The following is a 27,653-nucleotide window of genomic DNA, read 5'->3' as shown; positions in this document are numbered from 1 at the left end:
AAGTGATGAGCAGAAAAGCATCTCAAAATGCTTTGAACACACGGGCAAAACACATTGAACCTTGAGGTGGATGGGCTACAACAGCAGAAGACCCTTTCAGGTTCTACTCCTGTCAGTCGAGAACAGGAGTCAAGGCTCACCAAAAAGTAAAACATCACTTTTTTCTAGTTGATAATAGCCCAGTTTCTGAAATACTCAAACCATCCCATCTAACACCAAGAACCATACCACGGTCATGCCAAGTCACTGAGATCACATTTTTCCCCATTACAATGTTTGATGTGAACATTTTTTCATTTACCTATCTGTTTTCAGGCTGTTTATTACTGTTTATTACTTTTCCTGTTTGCAGGGATGAGAAACAGCAGGCTCAGGAGGCCGAAGGCAACAGATTACAGCCAACAAAGGTGAGACGACTCAAGGTTCTCAGGGTTCTGAGGTCTCAGGTTTGGTTTATGAAAGTAAAGGCAATATTGAACTTTACAAAATGTGATACCTGATGATTTCCCTTAAATCCAGGTATCACAACTAATTTTTTTTTTTACTCATATCAGAATGAAACTTGAAGTATACATCGGTACAAGATGTTTTGTGTTGCAAGTTTATTTAAGAAACATTGAATATACAAATAAAGCCAGAAATCAAGTTGATGCAACTTTGCAGAGCACAAAAATCTGGGGGGGTTTTTTCCCCAACAAATTAATTATTAAATTCTCGTTTTTTTGCTTCAATATCGTAATAAATGTAATTATTTTATGATATTTGTTTAAAAACTCACGTTGACATATTGACAAGTGTTTACACAGTTTAATGGATAACATTATTACTTAAAATCAAAGCTATTTTAAATATTAAGAAAAATACTTTTCTCAAAGTCTGGCTCTATACATGTCTGATAAACACAAAATTTTCAGCAAAAATCATGTCATCGATGGAAATGTTTCGATATTAACATAAGCTTTCCCGTAATATATGAGTCATTAAAAATAGATTAAATAATGCCTGAGAAATACAACAAAATGTATGTTATGTTCAATCAAAAGGAGCTGGGATATAAGTTTAAAAACGAGACCGTCAATGACGGCGTAGCTCACTCCGGCCCCATCTAGTCCAGAAGGAACGCTCTAAAGTGGGCCACCTCGCGCAATAAATGTTGTAAGCTATATCCACTATATACAGAAGCTATATACACCCTAGGAATACCTACGTATTTGCCTGAAAGAATCCAAAACAGCGAGGAATTGACCGAGAAGAAGCAATTTTTGTTGAACTGCTCATTAAGGCTTAATTAGTCCATAACTTCATTAATAATTGTAATTCAACAAATCTGGGGAGAAGTTATATGCACCTTAGGTACCCCTACCTTCATGCCTGAAAGAATCAAAGTCGGTGAAGAATTGAGGGAGAAGAAGCGATTTGTGTGGAAACTGCTCATTAGGGCTTAATTACTCCATATCTTCATTATTAATTGCAACTATGCAAATTTGGATAGAAGCCATATGCACTCCAGGCAGACCTACCTTCCTGCCAAAAAGAATAAAAATTGCTAAGAATTGAGAGAGAAGAAGTGATTTTCGTGAAATGTGGACGACGCCGGACAGACGCCGGACAACACATGATGGCATAAGCTCATCACCTGTTGGCCGGATGAGCTAATAAAGCACTGATACCAATAATTATCGCTATCTTTTTACATTACAGAGGTTCAAAAGTTATAAACGATTCTAAAAATCTATTTATTGGGAGCATCTGGCCTTAATATGATTGTGCAACATTTACAGAGGAAACTAAATGAAAACAAGACATATTAACTTATTAATATTAAGACATATTAACATATTAACTTGTTGTCATGTTAATATGTTTCTCATTTAACCTGACCACAGGGAGTACAGCTTAAAGATATTGGCATGCAGACCCCAACAGTGTCCCCCAGCGGGCAGTCCGTGGGTAGTGCCAACAGCAGCTGCACCAGTAGTGGTGCTACTGAGCTCCTCTCCAGTCCACCAGATCTATCCATCACAAACGGGTACTGAGGCTACTTATACTGTTATAGTAGGCTACTTATACTGTTCGCTTTATGACTTATGATGTGATGTTGTAGATTATTGCTACTACTGTAGATTATTGCTTGGATTTTCACACAAGTCCTAAAAGTAGATAAAGAGAATCCAGTTAAACAAATGAGGCAAAAATATTATACTTGGTCATTTATTTATTGAGGAAAATGATCCAATATTACATATCTGTGAGTGGCAAAAGTATGTGAACCTTTGCTTTCAGTATCTGGTGTGACCCCCTTGTGCAGCAATAACTGCAACTAAACGTTTGCGGTAACTGTTGATCAGTCCTGCACACCGGCTTGGAGGAATTTTAGCCCGTTCCTCCGTACAGAACAGCTTCAACTCTGGGATGTTGGTGGGTTTCCTCACATGAACTGCTCGCTTCAGGTCCTTCCACAACATTTTGATTGGATTAAGGTCAGGACTTTGACTTGGCCATTCCAAAACATTAACTTTATTCTTCTTTAATCATTCTTTGGTAGAACGACTTGTGTGCTTAGGGTCGTTGTCTTGCTGCATGACCCACCTTCTCTTGAGATTCAGTTCATGGACAGATGTCCTGACATTTTCCTTTAGAATTCACTGGTATTCACTTGTTCCGTCAATGATGACAGAATTCACTTGTTCCGTCAATGATGACAAGCCGTCCTGGCCCAGATGCAGCAAAATGGGCCTAAACCATGATACTACCACCACCATGTTTCACAGATGGGATAAGGTTCTTATGCTGGAATGCAGTGTTTTCCTTTCTCCAAACATAATGCTTCTCATTGAAACCAAAAAGTTCTATTTTGGTCTCATCTGTCTACAAAACATTTTTCCAATAGCCTTCTGGCTTGTCCACGTGACCTTTAGCAAACTGCAGACGAGCAGCAATGTTCTTTTTGGAGAGCAGTGGCTTTCTCCTTGCAACCCTGCCATGCACACCATTGTTCAGTGTTCTTCTGATGGTGGACTCATGAACATTAACATTAGCCGATGTGGGAGAGGCCTTCAGTTGCTTAGAAGTTACCCTGGGGTCCTTTGTGACTTCGCCAACTATTACATGACTTGCTCTTGGAGTGATCTTTTTTGGTCGACCACTCCTGGGGAGGGTAACAATGGTCTTGAATTTCCTCCATTTGTATACAATCTGTCTGACTGTGGATTGGTGGAGTCCAAACTCTTTAGAGATGGTTTTGTAACCTTTTCCAACCTGATGAGCATCAACAACGCTTTTTCTGAGGTCCTCAGAAATCTCCTTTGTTCGTGCCATGATACACTTCCACAAACATGTGTTTTGACGATCAGACTTTGATAGATCCCTGTTCTTTAAATAAAACAGGGTGCCCACTCACACCTGATTGTCATCCCATTGATTGAAAATACCTGACTCCAATTTCACTTTCAAATTAACTGCTAATCCTAGAGGTTCACATACTTTTGCCACTCACAGATATGTAATATTGGATCATTTTCCTCAATAAATAAATGACCAAGTATAATATTTTTGTCTCATTTGTTTAACTGGGTTCTCTTTATCTACTTTTAGGACTTGTGTGAAAATCTGATGATGTTTTAGGTCATATTTATGCAGAAATATAAAAAATTCTAAAAGGTTCACAAACTTTCAAGCACCACTGTATCCATTTCATAGACCTTTGAATACCTACATACTGTATATTAAGCTTCAAGGTGTAAAATAGCGTATTTCTGCATCTCTTGAACCAACAGTGTGCACAGTTTCACCAGTGATCATTTCGACCTCCAACACAACCTCACCACCCCTGTTCCAACTAGCACCCTGCCTGCCACTAATAACGGCTGGGGAGGTCAGATTTACACCATCAACATGGCAACACACGCCAACATGAACACATAGACTTATTCAGTCGCATGTCTTCATGTATTTCATCTTTATCTGTTTGCTATATGATTTAATATTTTTCCTTTTTTGTTCACCTTGCTCCGAATGACTGGACCTTTTCTGGGTAAGTCAAAGATTTGTGATTGAACATGATAGTTTGTAAGGGCAGCAAGGACACACATTCCATTTCTGTATCCTTCTGCCTTCCGCTATAGGTCATGCCCGCTTTAGGACCCCTACTCAAGCCCACTTCACAGGTCCACGGCCAAGGCACACAACTCCATCACGGAGGAAAGTTACTGACTAATGACCTGGACTCATCTTTGGCCAACCTAGTGGGCAGTAGGTCTTTTATTCATGTGGCTTTTCTGTATTATACTTACCGTCATATTTTATTTCCTGTCTAATCAAGCTTGTTCTCATAGATTTGCACTTTGGAGCACCCCTGGCCAAAAAGTAAGATTTTCTCAGTATACTCAGTTTATTCGGTACACCTCACTGCCCATTTTATCAGCTATATCTACCCTACAGGTCACTTTGAATAAACACGATATGGCCAAATGTTTGCAGACACCTGACCATCACACCCATATGTTCATGTTCCCGAAACTGTTACCACAATGTTAGAAGCAAACAACTATATGGAATGTCTTTGTATGCTGTAACATTATAATTTCTCTTCAGTGGAACTTTCGAGCCCAAACCTGTTCCAGCATGACAATGCCTCTGTCCATGAAAACATGATTTACCAAGCTTGGCATGAAAGAGGAGTGGCTCGATTGGCCTCCACAGAGCCCTGATCTCAACCCCACTGAATACCTGTGGAATGAATTGAAATGCCAATTTTGCACCAGACCTTCTTGCTTGACATCAATACCTGATGCTACTAATGCTCTTGTAGCTCAATGAGCACATATCCCCACAGCTACACTCCAAAGTCTAGTGGAAAGCCTTCCCAGAAGAATGGAGGTTATTCTAACAGTAAAGGGAGACTAAATCTGTAATGGGAAGTTCAACATGCTCATATGGGTGTGACTGGTGGGCAGGTGTCCACAAATCTTTGGCCATATAATGCATATATGGAGCACTGACTGAACCCCATTTGTTGATGTATACAAATTGTTAGTCCCCCTCTACCCTGTCAATAAAAGTAAATGCGCTGCCACAGGACTAGTATTGACCAGGTATTTTACAATTGAGTAATGGATGAGTGTATTGAACACAGTGAGGGGGAAAAAACATACTCCTGATTTGCAATTTGTTAATGAACAATACATTGTAGATCGGTTTATAGTTATACACCAGTCAGCCATAAAATAAAAAACACTGGCAGGTCAAGTGAATTTCATTGATTATGTTGTTATAATGGCACCTGTCAAGGGGTGGGATATATTAGGCAGCAAGAGAACAGTCAGTTCTTGAAGCTGATGTGTTGGAAGCAGGAAAAATGGTCAAGCGTAAGGATCTGAGTGACTCTTACAAGGGCCAAATTGTGATGTTGAGATGACTGGGTTTGAGCATCTCTAAAATGACACATCTTGTGGGGTGTTCCCGGTATGCAGTGGTTAGTACCTACCAAAAGTGGTCCAAGGAAGGGAACAACTGGTGAAGTGGTGACAGGGTCATGGGTATCGAAGGCTCATTGATTCGCATGGGGCATGAAGGTTAGCCCATATGATCTAATCCCACAGAAGAGCTACTGTAGCAAAAACTGCTGAAAAAGTTCATCCTGACACCTTTCTGTTTTAGCCAGCATTAACTTTTTCAGCAGTTTTTGCAACAGTAGCTCTTCTATGGGATTGGACCATATGGGCTAGCCTTTGTGCCCTATGTGAATCAATGAGCCTTCGATACCCATGAACCTGTCGCCAATTCACTGGTTGCCCTTCCTTGGACCACTTTTGGTTGGTACTAACCACTGCATACCTGGAACACCCCACAAGATGTGTCATTTTGGAGATGTTCTGACCCAGTCATCTAGGCATCACAATTTGGCCCTTGTCAAAGTCTCTCAGATCCATACACTTGCCCATTTTTCCTGCTTCCAAAACATCAACTTCAAGAACGGACTGCTTTCTTGCTGCCTAATATATCCCACCCCTTGACAGATGCTATTATAACAACATAATCAACGTAATTCATTTGACCTGCCAGTGTTTTTAATCTTATAGCTGATTGGTGTATATGTACTATGTATGTTGTGAAATGGCCATGAGACAAGTTATCACTTACGTTATAGCAATTATCAGCTGCAGCATATCATGTTACTAAGGACATTCTTATATCAAACACCTATTATTAATTTTCACTGTCATGAGAATGTTTTACACATCCAAAGCATTAGTTTCACAATAAGGTTTTCATCATGGGGGCATTGTGGCTCAGGTGGATAAGGCGCCATACCATAAATCCGGGGACCCGGGTTCGATTCTGACCCGAGGTCATTTCCTGATCCCTCCCTGTCTCTCTCTCCCACTCATTTCCTGTCTCTACACTGTCCTATCCGGTAAAGGTGAAAAAAGCCCAAAAAATATCTTTAAAAAAAAAAAAAGGTTTTCATCACAAAAATGACTTGCACACTCACCGTTCTAAGACTGTTAAATTCGAAGTAAATCAACCATAATCTAATTTAACAGACATTTATCTCATGCTGTTGGCTAGTTCTCATAGGTTTGAGAACTGTTTCTTGTCGGTGAAGTTGTTCTATGCTTTCTCATTAGGCCAGAGATGCAGTGGACCCACCTGGAGAAGAAAACTACAGGAGGATCTCACTGGCAGTCTAAAGCTATGAGTGGCACCGCACCGTGGGGACACACACACCTGGCCCCTGCCCCTATTCCTGTGCCACAGATGGTAGGAACATTTACACTTTAAACCTCAACCACACATTTCTCTGGGACTATAGACAGTGTTACCTAAACACAAGTGCAAACAAAAGCTGCCTTAATGGCTAATTGTACCATTTCTTTTCCTCTTCCATCTGTTCATTGCAGAATGGAATGATTTATACTGGCTATGTAAGTCTCTTCATTGTTTCTTTGTGAAAAATCATATTGCAATCGTTTGTTTTTCATAATGTGTACTGATTCATTTATTTTGTAGGCACCAGCTCCGGTAGCATTTCCAATGTCAACCCCCCAAGTGCCTGTATATGGGATGGTACGATTTAAAAAGACACCACACCAAATGTTTACGTTTAGAAAATCATGTATAGGGACAGGTTGGTCAAATTTAGATATTTACACAATATCTTTTTAACTTTAGATAAAATGTAGCACGTCAAACATTTAACAGTTATTCCAGGAAATTGAGTCATACAAGAGCTGATAGCCAACAAGGCGCGTAGTGCCGAATTGGCTATAAGCCATGTACGATGAGATTGAGTGGAATAACTGTTTTATTATATCCATATTTACTAGATTTTGAGAAACAGAGCTTTTTTTTTTCAAATTCAATAAATAAAAATTTTATACAAAATATCCCACAAAATAATTTCCGCTTAGAATGTAAACAAGGGTGGCACGGTGGTATAGTGGTTAGTGCTGTCGCCTCACAGCAAGAAGGTTGCCTGCGACCCTGTAGAACAGGATAAAGCGGCGAGAGAGAATGAGATGAGAAAAAAAAAAGATATGTTCTTACCATCAAATACTTTTATTCTATATTTTGTTGGGTTTTTTTTTGTTTTTTGGGGGGGGTTGTTTCAAAGTAGTGTTTTTATTTCATCCTCAGTTGGTTCAGCAACACGCTCCGCCATTTTGTTTTTCTCTACTCACGGTATATGAGCTGATAGCCTAGTAGTAGAGTAGCTAATCAGAGCACGCGATTGCTCATATCCAGTGAATGTGGATAGAACAAGTTGTTTTATACATAGTGTAACTAGACACGTTCATTATCTGAAATGTGTCTTTTTGGTGTTGTGTATTGTGCTTAAGCTAATGTCCTACTAGATTTAGCAAGTAAGGGAGGCTTGTAGCCTCCTGTTCAGCATCATGGAGAATGCATGCTTGTATCATAGCACACTCACAGACATTAAAAGACATTTGGTCACCTTTGGAACACCATACATTATAGTAGGAATAGAACACAACAGGATGTGCCGTTTTAGGCAAATAATCAATGACAGCGTGGTGTGATTCCTCCAACACTGGACACTCCTTGGAAAAAACAAAACACCCTTAAAAATACTGTTTATCTGGAGAGTCCACTATACAAACCTGTGTGTACTTGATACTAGAGAAACTACAAAGTATGAGAATTAATCAACACCTTCTGAACAATCAGAGTGAAGAATGTGACAGCCCTGAGGTATAATGCATATTAACTTGTATTTAAGAAAGTAAATATATAAATCAAATAGAACGTACTGTATATAATTATCAGAATAACTTCTAAATACAGTCTCATCTACAAGTTTTAGACCTTACCTGAGTCTGAGTCTTGTGTCTCATCGTGTCAGATATAAACCATGTCAGGTTTGACGATCGGGGTCCCCCCTGTGCTGTCTCGCCCGTATGGCCTGCCGGCGATCTTCAAGGTTGCATTCTGAGAGCGCTTTTCCCCGACAGATGTTAGCGCACCAGGACTTTCTGTCAAAGGCAATATCATGCCAGTCTTTGTGAAAGCCGAAAGCCTTCAAGTCGTCTTTTATGCAGTCTTTCCAGCGTTTCTTCTGTTGTACGCTCACCGGCCACTTTAATAGGAACTTGTTCTTGATTTTAAGATCCCTATTCTTGGCTGCAGGAGTGGAACCCAATGTGGTCTTCTGCTGTTGCATGCTGAGATGCTTTTCTGCTCACCACGGTTGTAAAGAGTTGCTATGAGTTACTATATCCTTTCTGGCAGCTCGAGCCAATCTGGATATTTTCCTCTGACCCTCTCTTATCAACAAGACGTTTCCACCCACAGAACTGTCTCCCACTCACTCAATGTTTTTTTGTTTTTCGCACCGTTCTATCTGTGTAAACTCTAGAGACTGTTGTGTGTGAAAACCCCAGGAGATACCCCAGCAGTTTCTGAAATACTCAAACCAGTCCATCTGGCTCAAACCAACACCCATGCCACGGTGAAAGAAAGTCACACTTTGAGATCACAGTTTTCCCCCATTCTGATGTTTGAAGTGAACATTAACTGAAGATTTGTATCTGCATGATGTTATGCATTGTGCTGCTGTCAAGGGATCGGATGATTAGAGAACTGCATCAAACAGCAGGTGGATGGGTGGTCCTAATAAAGTGGCCTGTGAGTGTATGTTAGCAATAGTAACTTTATAGGTGTGATGCAAAACTAAAGAAGCAAACATCAGAAACCACACACGTATATCCGATATAGCTGACTGGAATTTGGAGAAAGGGAAAAATCATATACATTTTTTTTAACCAAACTATCATATTGTCATTTTCAGTTATTGTATTAATATGATTGTAATATATATATATATATATATATATATATATATATATATATATATATATATATATATATATATATATGATACTATGAAAAATCCATCTGTATTTGATTTCTAATAGATTCCTCCTCCCATGGGCCAGATGAGTTCAGTGCCCTTGATGGCACCCCAGCCTGTGATGTACAACCAACCTGTTCTCCGCACCACCAACCCCTTCACCCCTGTCCCTGGGACTCAGGTACTGCACTCATGCACCCATATTGTGTTTTCTATCCACAGTATAAACTTCAGATAATATTTAACCTTGAAATAAGATGACAGTCTTGTTTTTTCCATTATTTTAGTGCGGCACACACAGCATACTGGTATATAATTACTAAAACATTCCTGTGACAGACATTTAACTGAAATATTGCTTTGAGTAGACTTTTTTTTTTCCATTTTCAGATGCACTTCATGTAGCGCTAAGGAGAGCATCAGACTGACAGTAGCGCCAGAGGAAAAACATCAACCAACCCAAAACCAAATATGACAGCGGAGATGTGAGAATTGGTTCAGAGACTGACATGTTCATGTGCCATTTTTTCCCCTTGAGCTGTGTGTTTGTAGCATCCCCTGCCCCGACAGCATAACATAGTCCTGCCATTCTACACGTTCTGATTAATTTTACTAAGTGTCAGATCTAGTGTTTCTAGATGGCCCTCTTAGATGATGTCACTGGCTGAATGCGAATGGAGTGACAATGTATAGTGATTTGCGGTGGAATGAAACAATGTCATGATGTCAAGTCCTCTGCCCCTCTATTTCCCCCCGGTTGGAGAGTTTGTTGTTGTAATTGTGTGCACTTGAATCTTTAATGTTTATAATGTCTAAACCAAGCCACGGTTTTGTATGCACATTGCCTGAATAGTGTTTCGAATCAGCCACTGTCAATGTTGATGATCGTGCCACAGTTGCTGGCCTCCTGAATTCTTGAGTCCTGGAGAAATGTGTACAGGTCACTTTTGTACATTTGTCTTGTCCCTGAACATTTTGGACTTCACCTTACAAGTTGAAGCTGTTTATGCATACAGTAACTTGTAACATTTCATTCAGGTATGGTTAAGGTATGGCTGTATGGATTAAAAACAAATACAGCAGCGTGCTTGTGTCTATATTTTTTCCTTTTAATAATAAGCATACGGACTCTGGTTTTTTTTTCTTTTTAGTGTACTCAAATGTGAAGATACTGACTCATTAATGATTCTTATTAGCAAACCTAATTTAAACCTAAAAGCTTGTTTTGAATATATCAGACTTTTAAATGTCTTGATGTGGAGCGTGCACGAAATCATCTACATCTTTTACTCATTAAAAAAAAAAAAAACAAGCAAAAATAAACCCCATAATCCAGATTGGATGAATATGCAAATTAGACCCTGCATACTCCACCCACTTACCCTGATCTTATGCAGTCTGCATTTGCATACTGGAACATGATTCGGTTTTATATTTTATGACATAATAACACATCAATACCAAGATTTTTAATGACATTTGCAGCTCTGGGGCGGCACGGTGGTGTAGTGGTTAGCGCTGTCGCCTCACAGCAAGAAGGTCCGGGTTCAAGCCCCGTGGCCGGCGAAGGCCTTTCTGTGTGGAGTTTGCATGTTCTCCCCGTGTCCGCGTGGGTTTCCTCCGGGTGCTCCGGTTTCCCCCACAGTCCAAAGACATGCAGGTTAGGTTAACTGGTGACTCTAAATTGACCGTAGGTGTGAATGGCTGTCTATGTGATGACCTGGCGACTTGTCCAGGGTGTACCCTGCCTTTCGCCCGTAGTCAGCTGGGATAGGCTCCAGCTTGCCTGCGACCCTGTAGGAGGATAAAGCGGCTAGAGATAATGAGATGAGATGAGATTTGCAGCTCTCCTTTAGCATAAATGAACATGAAAGACCACTAAATTGACAAATTTTTTCACTTTAATCAGTTTGCACACTTAGAAAGATTAGGGTGATGTCAAAACTAATATAGATAACAATTTAAATTTAAAGATAGATAGATTTAAAATCTACATTTGCCCCATTTAGACATCCACAAACAAATCTGGCTGGTTTGTTCGTCAACAATTTTATTCAGTGATATTTTTCATGCCAGTCTTAGCCACTCACATTTTTCTGCCATAAACAAACTGCCAAGCTGAGTGTGTCACTGAAGCGAGCAGGACCCAGTTGGCAGGAATTCATCAACATAAGCAGCTACAGCTTTCGACAGGTAAGTCATGCTCCCAAAGCGGCCACTGGGTGCGCTGTCATAAAGTAACCTACAGATACCATTAGACTGATCTTTTTCCAGGAGACTATCATCAGCTCCCAGGTCTTTCTGTAAAAGAGAAGACATGGATATATGACAGGACATTTTGTACTTGAAAAATGTCCCAAATATCAACTAGTTTCTAGAAAAAACCAGAGGGTGCAAATGTATATAATGTTTTTATTCATACATCAGATATTAAAGTCTTTAAGGATGTACAAATGGGCTCGAGAAATACATTACAGACATCTGAAAGATTTTGATATTAGTATTTCCTTGGTTTATATCTGAGCTCAGTAGCAGAATTTCGGCATGTTTGTGAAAAACGTGAGCTAGATTTTAGCCCAGAGTCTGGTTGTCTCTGCCATGAGGTTCCAATTTACCTGTACAGCTGTACGAAAATCTGTTGCGATCACCACCTGCCTCTAAAACCGTTAGACACCATAGAAACTGCTTAGTGCTGTTACTCTCCAAGGGAGGCTTCATTAAATATTAGTTGAAAGGAACTTGCTAATATTGAAACAGGAAATTGATCTGCTTAAGAAGTTTTAGTTTTGAAAAAGATATTGTGAAGAAATTATACATTGTTTCCATATGTTAAGCTCAAAACTATCACTCATGGCATATGCTATTTTTACCTCCACCTACTTTGTTGGAGGACATTATGTTTTCACGTCCATTTGTTTGTCTGTTCCCAACATAACTCAAAAAATAGTAAACAGATTTTGATGAAATTTGGTGGAAAGGTGGGCCATGGGCCAAGGAACAATTCATTAGATGTTGATGCAAATCCAAATATGTATTCCATGTCCCAAAAGCCAGTTTTGTCAGTCAGGGATCAGTACGCCAGGGCCTCTGCCTTTTGGCTGGCACCCGAGCTACAATGCACCGGACCCTTACGGCACCTCCTGCGGGTGGTGGGTCCACAAGAGAGTGGTTCTGTGTTGCTCATTTGGGCTAGGCCCGGTTGAGCCCCACAGACATAGGCCTGGCCACCAGGCACTCGCCAATGAGCCCCTCACCCAGGCCTGGCTCCAGGGTGGGGCCCCAATATCCCTGGTCCGGGCGAGGGCACTCGGATCCTTGCTGTTTCTCTCATAAGGGTCTTCAAAACCACTCTTTGTCTGACCTCTCATCTAGGACCCGTTTGCCTTGGGAGACCCTACTAAGGACAAATGCTCCCAACAACATAGCTCCTAGAATCACTGAGGCACTCAAACCACGTTAAGGTGGCGATTCAAGGAGGGGATCGAAAGGAGTCAGTTGAGGTGGTTCGGGCACCTTGTTAGGATGCCCCCTGGATGCCTCCCAGGGGAGGTTCTCTGGGCATGCCCCACTGGGAGGAGACCCCAGGGCAGACCCAGGACATGCTGGAGAGATTACATCTCTTGGCTGGCCTGGGAACGCCTTGGTATTCCCCCTGAAGAGCTGGTGGAGGTGGCCGGGGAGAGGGAAGTCTGGGCTGCTCTACTTAGGCTGCTACCCCCGCGACCCAGACCAGGATAAGCGGCAGAAAATGGATGGATGGATGGACCAGATATGCATGTAGATCCAGGATCCAGATATATATGCAGATCCAGAATTTTTTTTTTTGCCTGTTCCCAACATCACTCAAAAACTAGAGAACACATTTTGATAAAATTTTGAGGAAAGGTGGACCATGAACCAAGGAACAATTGAGCACATTTTGATGCAAATCTGAATACTGTATGTGGCTTGGTGGAGGTATTCACTCTACCAAGTGCCCTTCCAGTTTATGTATGTGTTTTGGCCCATTTTCAGAAAGGGTGATAGTATTTTTTGAAAATGCATGTGAGGATTACCTGATCTTTATAGAACATGTCACTGGCCATTTGTACAATCTTTTCCACATGAATGATGCCTCCTATGGTAGGGATGTCCACTTCAGCCAGCATGGTCAGGACGAGGATCGTCTCCACCAGCAGCTGCCTGTACTCAGGCTGTGGGACACGGTTCAGCACAGACTCCACATGCACGGCAAATTTTATCTCACCAGGAGTCATCTGATTACATTTAGTAAAATAATAATAATTAATAATCATCTTTATGCTCATGAGTATACCTTCATGCTGTACCTTATTGAGACAAATACTAATGTGCATAAAAATCAACCAAATACACTGTATACCTCTTTTGTGGTTGATGATGGAAGGACACACCCTTCAATAGAGAGTCCATGACACTTTCAATCAAAAGGGAAAGAAGATTTAGCCTAAATAACTTCACAGCACAAGCATCAGTATTCACTGAAATTCAGTTCTGCTGACCTTTTGTAGGATCTTCCAGACCTTTTGGTAGAAACCAACAGGTACTTTGTTGAGAGCTCCATCTAAACGGCGGCGACGAAGCCACTGGCCTTGTCTGCTGGCCTGCATTGTAGCTCCCACAAAACCTTGAAATGACTCAATGGAAGGAAGTCTATATCTCTGACAGAAACATCAATACTTATCAAGAGCATTCACAAAGAAACAGTACCTAAAGAATTATTCACTACAGTTCCCTCTGAAATACTTGTTTGAGTTTTATCATGCACAGTACTCACCCCTGACTCAATGTTGTCAATATCCAAGGAATGCACCGATAAGGGCTTAAAATATATTCACACATATAAAAAAAATAGAAATTAGCTTGTTTTCTCACATAGTAGACAGAAAGATAAGGAATTACGCTAATTTATGCATTGTACCAGTTTGATATTAGACTTGAGTTGAGTGCCGCCTTTTAATCGATCTTTTGCAGAACTGGATTTGCTCTTGTCTAGGATAGAGATGGCTGGACTCACACCGGTTCCAGCTGAGCGCACTGAAATATAATATAAAATATATATAATATAAAAAAATCTCCTTTAGGACGCTGGGCCTCATTTCTGACGTTGGATACAAACAAATTTATCCATAAATCATTCATATTCACACTTACACAAGAACTTTGATATTTATGAAGATCTTGTTTGGTAAAACTACAGTACATGAGCTTCTGAATTTGTGTAAATTTGCATATTAGGACACTCGCTAATGTGACCTTTGATTGCCTTCCAATCATACAACTGGTAATGACTAACTGCAATTTTATATACAGATTTCAATTACATATGGAAATTTTATGAACATTTTGTGAAATGTGTTGTTTCACTGTAATGGAATTAATTAAAGAAGTATTAAATAAGGGAAAATCTAGAACCAGAACTAAGTGACTCATCTGGTATTTCTCGAACTACAATGTGCCGTAAACTCCCTTGTGTTCTGTGTGCCATCATCAGGAATCCATGCCTTCCTTCCTGTTGTTCCAACATAGCATCATGGAAGGCACAATTTTCACTTTGTTTTGGCTTACAAAAATATTTACACTCAACTTTAATAAAAACTGATGAATGAGGGGGTGGCATGGTGGACAAATGGTTAGCACTGTTACTTCACAGCAAGAAGGTTCTGGGTTTGAACCTGTTGGTTGACAGGGGCCTTTCTGTGTGGAGTTTGCATGTTCTCCTCATGCCAGTGTGGGTTTTCTCCAACAGTCCAATGACATGCGGATTTGGTCAACTGGCTATTCCAAGTTGCCCATAGGTGTGAATGTATTCAGCTGGGATTGACTACAGCCCAGCCACCACACACAATAGATAACAAGTATATATATACACAACCCCGATTCCCAAAAAGTTGGGACAAAGTACAAATTGTACATAAAAACGGAATGCAATAATTTACAAATCTCAAACACTGATATTGTATTCACAGTAGAACATAGACAACATATTAAATGTCGAAAGTGAGACATTTTGAAATTTCATGCCAAATATTGGCTCATTTGAAATTTCATGACAGCAACACATCTCAAAAAAGTTGGGACAGGGGCAATAAGAGGCTGGAAAAGTTAAAGGTACAAAAAAGGAACAGCTGGAGGACCAAATTGCAACTCATTAGGTCAATTGGCAATAGGTCATTAACATGACTGGGTATAAAAAGAGCATCTTGGAGTGGCAGCGGCTCTCAGAAGTAAAGATGGGAAGAGGATCACCAATCCCCCTAATTCTGCACCGACAAATAGTGGAGCAATATCAGAAAGGAGTTTGACAGTGTAAAATTGCAAAGAGTTTGAACATATCATCTACAGTGCATAATATCATCAAAAGATTCAGAGAATCTGGAAGAATCTCTGTGCGTAAGGGTCAAGGCCGGAAAACCATACTGGGTGCCTGTGATCTTCGGGCCCTTAGACGGTACTGCATCACATACAGGCATGCTTCTGTATTGGAAATCACAAAATGGGCTCAGGAATATTTCCAGAGAACATTATCTGTGAACACAATTCACCGTGCCATCCGCCGTCGCCAGCTAAAACTCTATAGTTCAAAGAAGAAGCCGTATCTAAACATGATCCAGAAGCGCAGACATCTTCTCTGGGCCAAGGCTCATTTAAAATGGACTGTGGCAAAGTGGAAAACTGTTCTGTGGTCAGACGAATCAAAATTTGAATTTCTTTATGGAAATCAGGGACGCCGTGCCATTCGGACTAAAGAGGAGAAGGACGACCCAAGTTGTTATCGGCGCTCAGTTCAGAAGCCTGTATCTCTGATGGTATGGGGTTGCATTAGTGAGTGTGGCATGGGCAGCTTACACATCTGGAAAGACACCATCAATGCTGAAAGGTATATCCAGGTTCTAGAGCAACATATGCTCCCATCCAGACGACGTCTCTTTCAGGGAAGACCTTGCATTTTCCAACATGACAATGCCAAACCACATACTGCATCAATTACAGCATCATGGCTGCGTAGAAGAAGGGTCCGGGTACTGAACTGGCCAGCCTGCAGTCCAGATCTTTCACCCATAGAAAACATTTGGCGCATCATAAAACGGAAGATACGACAAAAAAGACCTCAGACAGTTGAGCAACTAGAATCCTACATTAGACAAGAATGGGTTAACATTCCTATCCCTAAACTTGAGCAACTTGTCTCCTCAGTCCCCAGACGTTTACAGACTGTTGTAAAGAGAAAAGGGGATGTCTCACAGTGGTAAACATGGCCTTGTCCCAACTTTTTTGAGATGTGTTGTTGTCATGAAATTTAAAATCACCTAATTTTTCTCTTTAAATGATACATTTTCTCAGTTTAAACATTTGATATGTCATCTATGCTCTATTCTGAATAAAATATGGAATTTTGAAACTTGCATATCATTGCATTCCATTTTTATTTACAATTTGTACTTTGTTCCAACTTTTTTGGAATCGGGGTTGTATATGCGCATCCATTGCAGGGTGATGATGACCACTGATATCCTTGGTTTTTATCTATTGTGCTTGTGTAGATGGCTGATGAGGCCTATCTCAATATGAAACAGTCTCCCACAAGTTGGGCAAGTGTGAGTAGCTACTGTGTGGACGACGGTACTGGCTGCACGCTCCTTACGTAGGCGTTGCTTTTCCTCTGCACCAGCTTTGCGTTCCTTTTCACTGTGAACAGCTCCCAGACTAATTAGTCTGTGCCAAGTAGGACAATCTTAAGCAGCTTTCTCCCACGTATAAGTGTTGATGTTAAGGCTCACTCACAACCCACCGTACCGTACATGCTACTACAGGCGGTCTACAGTAAAAAATTTGGCAAAACTGTGCTTGAGACTTGTGCAACACTTGCGTGTGTTCAGCGCCGTAGAAAGTCGCAGACTGGCCGTGGAGACTTTTGGTCCTGCACATGCAAATTCTACGGGTCTTGTGAAAAATCAAGAACACATACACTATGCACGGGACCCGTACTCCTTTTGTACGCCTGAACCAAGTCAGCAGAGGGGCTAGTAGGGGCTTTGCGATGGCAGTAAGACACACGAGTGACGCACGGTCATTGTACGAGTGACGTGCCTCAGAAGTACTACACAAGTATTCCACACTTGCTATTTGTGCGGCCCCCAAGACAGAAGTACATCTCACTTTCTAACCCTATGTGTGGCGCGCACACAACGCAAGCAACCTGCACGTGACACGAGGGGCAAGACTCTGGGTATATACACTTGTGTTCAAAATAATAGCAGTCCAACACGACTAACCAGATCAATCACTGTTTTTGGTGGAAATTATATTACTACATGGCAAATAATTTACCAGTAGGTCTAGTAGAGTCATAGAAAACCAACAGACCCAACATTCATGATATGCATGCTCCTGAGTCTGTGTAATTGAATAATTAAGTGAAAGGGACGTGTTCAAAATAATAGCAGTGTGGAGTTTAATTAGTGAGATCATTCATTCTGTGAAAAAACAGATGTCAGTCAGGTGGCCCTAATTTAAGGATGAAGCCAGAACATGTTGTACATCCATTTCTCTCTGAAAACCTGAGAAACATGGGTCGTTCCAGACATTGTTCAGAAGAACAGCGTGCTTTGATTAAAACGTTGATTGGAGAGGTAAAACGTATACTATAAAGAAGTGCAGAAAATGATGGGCTGCTCGGCTAAAATGATCTCCAGTGCTTTAAAATGGACAGCAAAGCCAGAGAGACGTGGAAGAAAACAGAAGACTACCATTCGAATGGATCGAAGAATAGCCAGAATGGCAAAGACTCAGCCAATGATCAGCTCCAGGGTGATCAAAGACGGTCTGAAGTTACCTGTGAGTACTGTGACAATTAGAAGATGCCTGTGTGAAGCTAATCTATCGGCAAGAAGCTCCCGCAAAGTTCCACTGTTAAAAAAAAGACGTGCTGAAGAGGATACAATTTGCCAAAGAACACATCGACTGGCCTAAAGAGAAATGGAAAACATTTTGTGGACTGATGAAAGTAAAATTGTTCTTTTTGGGTCTAAGAGCCGCAGACAGTTTTTCAGACGACCCCCAAACACTGAATTCAAGCCACAGTACACTCTGAAGACAGTGAAGCATGGTGGTGCAAGCATCATGAAATGGGAATGTTTCTCTTACTGTGGTGTTGGGCCCATTTATCGCATACCAGGGATCATGGATCAGTTTGCATATATCAAAATACTTGAAGAGGTCATGTTGCCTTATGCTGAAGAGGAAATGCCCTTGAAATGGGTGTTTCAACAAGACAACAACCCCAAACACACCAGTAAGCGAGCAGCATCAGGGTTCAAGACCAACAAAATGAAAGTTATGGAGTGGCCAGCCCAATCCCCGGACCTTAATCCGATAGAAAATTTGTGGGGTGACATCAAAAATGCTGTTTCTGAGGCAAAACCAAGAAATGCAGAGGAATTGTGGAATGTTGTCAAATCATCCTGGGCTGGAATACCTGTTCACAGGTGCCAGAAGTTCTCAGAAACCGTGGTTATACAACTAAATATTAGTTTAGTGATTCACAGGAATACTAAATCCTTAAGATTTTTTCAGTTTATACAGTAAATATTTGGAGTTTGTAATGAAAAATGCAGACACTGCTATTTTTTTGAATAGCCCAATGTTCATTTTTCTTCATTTTCTGTAAAGTAATTAAAATATTGATACATATTTCTTCATGTTTTGATGTAGAATATAATGTGCAGTGTTCCCAATGCATGGAAATAAAAACTACTATATGGATTTTGAGCTTTACTCACATTTTTAAACACACTGCTATTATTTTGAACACAACTGTATACTGTATATTGGGGAGGAACCAAGGAACCGATCATGTAAAGTGTAGCATTGTAGAAGGGAAGAAGATGGCTGTCACCATACCGCCGCATTGACTGAGGGAGTTGGACCCTTATAGGCAGATGATAGAAGCTGAGGAGCAGCACGAAGTGATATTGTTCTTCAGCTGATAGACAGATGCAGAATGCTGCAGACATGCTGGTTTTATACCCACTCCTGGCTTGCATTACATGCAAGTCATGAGTGATTGTCACATGCTAATCACGTGCGTCACACATGCTTCACAAGTGCAGCCCATGCTCCTAGCGCAGGAAACTGGTAAAATGCAAGTCATGCGCACTCCACACTCACTGATCATGTGCATCAGACATACGCTTTCCACGGGCTAATGGCGCAATTTTTGCCACGCCTCGAGGAAGTCAGACGTGCAACCTGTACTTGACAAGCCTGTACTCCTCCCCCAAACTTTCCCCCGGGTTCACCACGACCCTGCGGCATGGCTGCAAGCTACCAAACCCTGTAACCCGTGCGTGTCCAAAACACTTACGGTGGGTTGTGAGTGTGGGATTAAATAACTTCAGAGAATTCTTCAGAGTATCCTTGAAGCGTTTGCGCTGACCACCACATGAACACTTGCCAGACTTCAGTTCCCCATATTGCAATTGTTTTGGTATGCGATCATCAGACATTCTGCAGACGTGTCCTGCCCACCTAATTTGGTCTTGCTTCAGTAGAGTGTGAACTGAGGGCAACGTTGCAGTTGCTAGGACTTCAGTGTCTGGGATTTTGTCCTGCCATTTGAGCCACATGATACTGCATAGACAGCTTAGGTGGAAGTGGTTCAACTTTCATGCATGTCTGCTGAATATGGTCCAAGTTTTGCACCCTGCTTGGGTGCGAAACAACTGCTTGGTACACTTTAATCATGGTTGCGGTGCTGATACCTTGACGATACCATACAAATGAGCAGAGTTTTCCAAAGCTTACACTGGCCCTTGCTATTCTACAGCTAACCTCCTGTTATGACAACATTTTTGGACAGCGTGCTACCAAGATAAGTACATTTGTGAACAGCCTTAAGTTTCTGTCTGTTTACAGATATTGACATTTCAACATAAGGCTGATTGGGTGCTGGTTGAAACATGACTTTGGTTTTGTTTATGTTGGATGATGGATGGATGGATGGATGGATGGATGAGGTCCATGCGTAAATAAAAGTGAGGTTATCAACAAACTCACCACTTCTCTGCACCCGAAATTCTTTGCCACCAAGGATGTGGATGAGGAGGTTCTTCAGTTCAGATGGGCTCAGGTTCATCAGACTTTCAGTCGCTTCCTCACCTGAGATTTAAAAAAAAAAAAACCAACTTGTCTCTATTCAAACAGAAAATTAAAGTACCCATAATCAATCAATCAATCAATCAATCAATCAATCAATCAATCAATCAGTTCTTTAATATGATTTTGAAGCCCAGATATCAACCTCACACTTTTACCCTTACAAAGAATTCCAGGATCTTTGAATTTAAATTAAAATACTCAAATTTTATTCTGTTTATGAATCAGAGTTTTGCTTCTACATATTTTCAACAAGAACATTTACCAGTAGCCAAACCTTTAAAAGAAAAATATAACTGAACCATTGCTTACATTAGCTAACATTTGCTAGGACAGTAAGCTTAGCACATAAGTGCTGTGGCTAAGGAGAAAAGTAACATGTGGTAATCACATAACTTACGGTTCACGCACTGTAGAGAGCACAAGGATATTTTTTTCACATGGTTATGTTAATGTGTTTCTTTTTCCCCATGTAGGATACTGTGTGTCGGTGGTGTAGTGGTTAGCGCTGTCGCCTCACAGTAAGAAGGTCCGGGTTCGAGCCCCGTGGCCGGCGAGGGCCTTTCTGTGCAGAGTTTGCATGTTCTCCCTGTGTCCATGTGGGTTTCCTCTGGGTGCTCTGGTTTCCCCCACAGTCCAAAGACATGCAGGTTAGGTTAACTGGTGACTCTAAATTGACCGTAGGTGTGAATGTGAGTGTGAATGGTTGTGTGTCTCTATGTGTCAGCCCTGTGATGACCTGGCGACTTGTCCAGGGTGTACCCCGCCTTTCACCCGTAGTCAGCTGGGATAGGCTCCAGCTTGCCTGCGACCCTGTAGAACAGGATAAGCAGCTACAGATAATGGATGGATGGATGGATACTGTGTGGATTTATTTTTCCACTTCTGATTCATCACACATCACATCACATTATCTCTAGCCGCTTTATCCTTCTACAGGGTCGCAGGCAAGCTGGAGCCTATCCCAGCCGACTACGGGCGAAAGGCGGGGTACACCCTGGACAAGTCGCCAGGTCATCACAGGGCTGACACATAGACACAGACAACCATTCACACTCACATTCACACCTACGGTCAATTTAGAGTCACCAGTTAACCTAACCTGCATGTCTTTGGACTGTGGGGGAAACCGGAGCACCCGGAGGAAACCCACGCGGACACGGGGAGAACATGCAAACTCCACACAGAAAGGCCCTCGCCGGCCCCAGGGCTCGAACCCAGGACCTTCTTGCTGTGAGGCGACAGCACTAACCACTACACCACCGTGCCGCCCCTTCTGATTCATGTTCATTTCATTTTCTCAAGTTAAGGGTATATGGTTTTATGCTTACATTTAATTAATACTGTATCCATGTGTTTACTCAGACTCACACATGCCATCTCAGGACACAACATGGTAAAATGCACCTTTGTATGTCTTACTCACACAATCACATGTGAAAAAAAACAAAAACATGATTACATGCATGGGAAATCCTTTTTTTCTAAGACTACTGAGAAAATCTCTATTTGAAACAGAATAAAATTGTATTGTGAATTTGTAACAGTGATAACAAATGTAACCCAAATATACAGTACAGTGCAAAAGTATTCGGCACCCTATTTTTTTTTTATACAAACTTTGCTATAGGTTTCTATTTTATGACTTCTACATTCTTGAGTCAGTACAAAAACATTTTAGAGTCCAAACGTTCGTTCATTTTCCAGGACAAAATGAAATGTTACAGAAAAACATGTTTGTATCTGAGCAGCCTATTACATAAGACACCAGATTAAAAAAGGAAACATAATGAAGGCTGCTGGGTTTTGGTGCAAAATGAAGACGCGAGTGTGACAGTCAAAGTGTCCAGAAGAACTGTGGCTGGTTCTGGAAGATGCTCAGTAAAACCTACAGCTCATTTCCGCATAAAACTGCACTCATTGTACCTCATATGGGGCGCCATTTGTAAAGCATGTCCGTGCTGAAAATTTCAGCAACATTTTATCACATTTAGCTTAAAACAGTGTTTTAAAAATGGTGTGAATTTTTCAGACTCCCCTTTTTGCACATTTATAACAATATTTGTCATCTTAGAGATATTTTAAATAGTTATATCTAAATGTTAACATTTAGATTTAACATTTAGATTTAGATTTAACATTTAGATTTAACATTTAGATATGATATTGAGATTTAACATTTAGGTTTAGATTTAACATTTAGATTTAGATTTAACATTTAGATTTAACATTTAGATATAATATTTAGATTTAACATTTAGATTTAGATTTAACATTTAGATTTAGATTTAACATTTAGATTTAACATTTAGATTTAGATTTAACATTTAGATTTAATATTTAGATATAATATTGAGATTTAACATTTAGGTTTAGATTTAACATTTAGATTTAGATTTAACATTTAGATATGATATTGAGATTTAATATTTAGGTTTAGATTTAACATTTAGATTTAGATTGAACATTTAGATTTAACATTTAGGTTTAGATTTAACATTTAGATTTAACATTTAGATTTAGATTTAACATTTAGATTTAACATTTAGATATAATATTTAGATTTAACATTTATATTTAGATTTAACATTTAGATTTAACATTTAGATTTAGATTTAACATTTAGATTTAATATTTATATTTAAATTTAACATATATATTTACATTTAGGTTTAACATTTAACATTTAGAGTAGGGTGGCACGGTGGTGTAGTGGTTAGCGCTGTCGCCTCACAGCAAGAAGGTCCTGGGTTCGAGCCCCGGGGCCGGCGAGGGCCTTTCTGTGTGGAGTTTGCATGTTGTCCGCGTGGGTTTCCTCCGGGTGCTCCGGTTTCCCCCACAGTCCAAAGACATGCAGGTTAGGTTAACTGGTGACTCTAAATTGACCGTAGGTGTGAATGTGAATGGTCGTCTGTGTCTATGTGTCAGCCCTGTGATGACCTGGCGACTTGTCCAGGGTGTACCCTGCCTTTCGCCCGTAGTCAGCTGGGATAGGCTCCAGCTTGCCTGCGACCCTGTAGAAGGATAAAGCGGCTAGAGATAATGAAATGAGATGAGATTTAACATTTATTTGTAACATTTAACATTTAGATATAACTATTTAAAATATCTCTAAGATGACAAATATTGTTATAAATGTGCAAAAAGGGGAGTCTGAAAAATTCACACCGTTTTTAAAACACTGTTTTAAGCTAAATGTGACAAAATGTTGCTGAAATTTTTAGCACGGACATGCTTTACAAACTGTTTTACGCTAAATGTGACAAAATGTTGTTGAAAAATTTTCAGCACGGACATGCTTTACAAACTGTTTTACGCTAAATGTGACAAAATGTTGCTGAAAAATTTTCAGCACGGACATGCTTTACAAACTGTTTTACGCTAAATGTGACAAAATGTTGCTGAAATTTTCAGCACGGACATGCTTTACAAACTGTTTTACGCTAAATGTGACAAAATGTTGCTGAAAAATTTTCAGCACGGACATGCTTTACAAACGGCGCCCCATAACCTCAGACTACTACTTTATTTTTTAAAGCAAAGGGACGTCTTGCACCAAACGTTGACTTTGTTTCATTTATTATGGCTCACTGATTACTGTTTATTGTATTTTTTTTAATGTTGAAACATTTCATTTCATTATTTTTAAGCCATTTTTGGTTGACTGCATTTCTTTACATGCACCTAAGACTTTTGCACAGTACTGTATATAATTAAAATCAGCCAGTAAAGAAAAATTAAAGCATTTTCTCAAAAACATTTAGGGATACTTTAAATAAATCTTACTCAACCTGAAAATACACCATCTACTATTTCTCAGTGTAGTTTTAATGTACTTGAAGCACATTTTTTAAAATACTTTCTTTATCAGTGAAAGTGAAAACAATGTTAATTTTACTACATGCTTTTTTTCGTATCGTGGTACATGCAGGTCTATGTGAGGACAGGTTTAGTACCAGAGCAGTTGAGAGACTGTGCCAGTTCAGTGGCCATGACCTGGATAATGAGGCCGGTGCGAAGGCGGAACATTTCACTAAAAAGTTTTGGCTGCGTTCGAATGCTCATGGCCAGGTACATCATGATCTCCTGCCAATCAATCACGTTCACAAGTGTCAGTACAAACATATTACAAACAGCTTTAATTGTGTTTAAAAAAAAACAGATATAGAAGATAGTAAAGGAAGCTAACCTGAGTGAGGATTGCAATTGTGAGATTGTTCTCGCTGGCCTCATCAATAAGCTTGGCCAGCTTGTCTGGGGGCATGGGGCTATGTGAAGGCAAGACAGACTCATATCACATGACTGAATGGCCCAGTGTTTAAATGCTGCTGTGTATAGTATGATTGCATGCAAAGGAACTCACAATGATATGGTTTTCTCTCGTGGTTCAGGAGGAAGACCCACTGTCAGGTGCTTCTGGTGAGCAAGCAAATCGGTGCAAGCCTGTCATTAGAAGATGGACATAACAATACAATGTTATACAACACGTCGCCTTTACTGTACTGTATATTTTATTACTGTATATTTACCACCGCCAAATTTGTTGGAGAAGGTTTAACTGATACACAGGGACTCACAGTACTGTGCAAAAGTCTTAGATACATGTAAAGAAATGCTGTCGACCAAAAATGGGTTAAAAAAAAGAAATAAAATGTTTCAACATTTTTTAAAAAAAGTACTATAAAGAGCAGTAAACAGTAATAAATGAATCAAAGTCAATATTTGGCGTGAGACGTCCCTTTGCTTTAAAAGAAAATAGTAGTTTCATGTACAATGAGTGCAGTTTGATAAGGAAATGAGCTGTAGGTTTTTCTGAGCATCTTCCAGAACCAGCCACAGTTCTTCTGGACACTTTGACTGTCACACTCGCTTCTTCATTTTGCACAAAAACCCAGCAGCCTTCATTATGTTTTCTTTTTTAATCTGAAAAGTGCTCTCTTATGGAATATGCTGCTCGGGCCTGAGACCTTTGCACAGTACTGTATATGGTAAGACTAATAATAAATATGTTTTTATGATAATGTTTTCTGTAATTAGATGCTGATTTAACATTTAGGGACGGAGTCTCCAGTGTCAGCACCATGTAAAGCCAGTATCTCACTGGGCTGCGACAGCCTGCGACTAGTTGGAGACACAACAATTGCGATAAAATATGCGAATTAGCGACAATTTTCACTTGGAATCACACTGAATTGATATTCGCATATTTTATCGCAATTGTTGTGTCTCCAACTAGTCGCAGGCTGTCGCAGCCCAGTGAGATACTACCCATACACTCGCACTTCCTGTCTCACGAAAACTGACTTGAGAAGGGTTCACGACGGCTTTGCGACACCAACGACGCATTTGCGGCTATTTTGAGAGAAATTTTGTCGCACGAATTTTTTGAACATGCTCAAAATTTCAGCGACGAAGGAGAGACACTTTGCGACTCATGCGAGGAAATTGAGAAGCCCCGCGAATGTTTCAAGACACTTTTGAAACTCTCTCGCGAATGACGTTCGCAATTTGTCGCAACCCAGTGAGATACTGCACTGCAAAAACTAGCCATCCTAACATAAGGAAAAACATAATAAATTTGGGAACATTTAGAGTAGGGCGGCACGATGGTGTAGTGGTTAACGCTGTCGCCTCACAGCAAGAAGGTCCGGGTTCGAGCCCCGCGGCCGGCGAGGGCCTTTCTGTGCGGAGTTTGCATGTTCTCCCCGTGTCCGTGTGGGTTTCCTCCGGGTGCTCCGGTTTCCCCCACAGTCCAAAGACATGCAGGTTAGGTTAACTGGTGACTCTAAATTGACCGTAGGTGTGAATGTGAGTGTGAATGGTTGTCTGTGTCTATGTGTCAGCCCTGTGATGACCTGGCGACTTGTCCAGGGTGTACCCCGCCTTTCGCCCGTAGTCAGCTGGGATAGGCTCCAGCTTGCCTGCGACCCTGTAGAACAGGATAAAGCGGCTAGAGATAATGAGATGAGATGAGACATTTAGACTATAATCAAGTGAAATAATCTTCCAGTGCAGTAAGATAATTACACTTTGTAAGACATCTTAGAATAAGTTGGTTGCAATCTAGAACTAGGTTTAATAATCTCAAAATTGGTGTCTTGTTTTCTTCTAATAAGAAATGCTAGATCGTTTCAACTATTTTCAAGATATTTTCACTTGCTAAGATATCTTTTTGCAGTGTGGCTATAGAGTCAGTAAGTGTTTCACCATGGGAGCCTTCACGACTGAGGACTTTATACTTCCTGGTTTCTTGGTAACATTTTAAGCTGAATTTTTTTTAAATCTTTTTAACTTTAAGCGAGGTTTAAAAAAAGAGTGGTTGGAGGAGAAAACCTCCAGACTGTTGATAGCTGATAAAACTTAAGATGGACTAACTTGTCTCATGGACATTCCACGATATTAACTATAACTACACTGCAAAAAACTGAAAACTGAATTTGAGGGGAAAATTCCTTAATACTAATGAAATTATCTTGCTGCATGGACAGATCATTTTACTTGACAAGACATCTTGGAATAAGTTGGTTATAATCTAGAACTAGTTTTAATCTCAGAGTTGGTGTCTTGTATTCTTCTAATAGGAAATGCTAGATCGTTTCAACTACTGTATATTCAAGATATTCTAACTTGTTAAGATATCATTTTGGCAGCGTAGAAGAATACAAGACCCCAACGCTAAGATTATTAAAACTAGTTCTAGATTGTAACCAACTTGTTCCAAGATGTCTTGTCAAGTAAAATTATCTGTCCATGCAGCAAGATAATTTCACGAGTATTAAGGAATTTTCTCCTTAAATTCAGTTTCCAGTTTTTTGCAGCGTATAAACATTCAAAAGCACGACATGCCATTCTTTAATAAATTAAAAAAATTTTAATCATTGGCAAATTGCTGAGGTATAAGAGAAATAAAACATTTCAGGATGTGCTGCCGTTGCAAAATAATTAACCTCACGTCACCCGCATGACCTTCACGATAATCATTTTGTAAGTATACAGATGCATGGAAGAGAGATGTTTTTTGTTTTTTTGTACCAGGATATTTTCTTTTTGAGAACGATGTTAGATTTACTGAGCAAGATGAAAAAGCGCAGATAATTTGACAGCA

General features: G+C 40.2%; 2 protein-coding genes across 3 annotated transcripts in view; one reads left to right on the top strand and one right to left on the bottom strand.

The window, feature by feature from the left end:
- The window catches only part of LOC132895011 (phosphatidylinositol-binding clathrin assembly protein-like), a 39,090-nt gene extending 28,634 nt beyond the window's left edge, over window positions 1-10,456 (top strand). Inside the window, exons 10-19 of one of the 2 annotated variants that reach the window (XM_060935172.1) lie at window positions 353-407; window positions 1,887-2,029; window positions 3,777-3,874; window positions 4,141-4,251; window positions 4,335-4,365; window positions 6,630-6,762; window positions 6,903-6,926; window positions 7,012-7,068; window positions 9,438-9,554; window positions 9,764-10,456. In XM_060935172.1, coding sequence (XP_060791155.1) covers window positions 353-407; window positions 1,887-2,029; window positions 3,777-3,874; window positions 4,141-4,251; window positions 4,335-4,365; window positions 6,630-6,762; window positions 6,903-6,926; window positions 7,012-7,068; window positions 9,438-9,554; window positions 9,764-9,778 — 784 coding nt within the window. In that variant the 3' untranslated portion in view covers window positions 9,779-10,456. The remainder of the gene's footprint in view (window positions 1-352; window positions 408-1,886; window positions 2,030-3,776; window positions 3,875-4,140; window positions 4,252-4,334; window positions 4,366-6,629; window positions 6,763-6,902; window positions 6,927-7,011; window positions 7,069-9,437; window positions 9,555-9,763) is intronic. The other variant, XM_060935173.1, reaches the window with a different exon arrangement.
- A 947-nt stretch (window positions 10,457-11,403) lies between these two features.
- phka1b (phosphorylase kinase, alpha 1b (muscle)) overlaps window positions 11,404-27,653 on the bottom strand; it is a 37,733-nt gene continuing 21,483 nt past the window's right edge. The window contains exons 23-32 of the mRNA XM_060935171.1: window positions 24,912-24,991; window positions 24,738-24,816; window positions 24,505-24,634; window positions 20,450-20,551; window positions 14,313-14,428; window positions 14,169-14,213; window positions 13,894-14,052; window positions 13,755-13,808; window positions 13,429-13,629; window positions 11,404-11,674 (exon numbers count right to left, since the gene is read on the bottom strand). Coding sequence (XP_060791154.1) covers window positions 11,501-11,674; window positions 13,429-13,629; window positions 13,755-13,808; window positions 13,894-14,052; window positions 14,169-14,213; window positions 14,313-14,428; window positions 20,450-20,551; window positions 24,505-24,634; window positions 24,738-24,816; window positions 24,912-24,991 — 1,140 coding nt within the window. The 3' untranslated portion in view covers window positions 11,404-11,500. The remainder of the gene's footprint in view (window positions 11,675-13,428; window positions 13,630-13,754; window positions 13,809-13,893; window positions 14,053-14,168; window positions 14,214-14,312; window positions 14,429-20,449; window positions 20,552-24,504; window positions 24,635-24,737; window positions 24,817-24,911; window positions 24,992-27,653) is intronic.

The sequence above is a fragment of the Neoarius graeffei genome, chromosome 12, assembly GCF_027579695.1.
Source record: "Neoarius graeffei isolate fNeoGra1 chromosome 12, fNeoGra1.pri, whole genome shotgun sequence".
Lineage (NCBI taxonomy): Eukaryota > Metazoa > Chordata > Actinopteri > Siluriformes > Ariidae > Neoarius > Neoarius graeffei.
The sequence above is the reverse complement of the archived record's forward strand: the minus strand, read 5'-3'. Positions and strand labels throughout refer to the sequence as shown.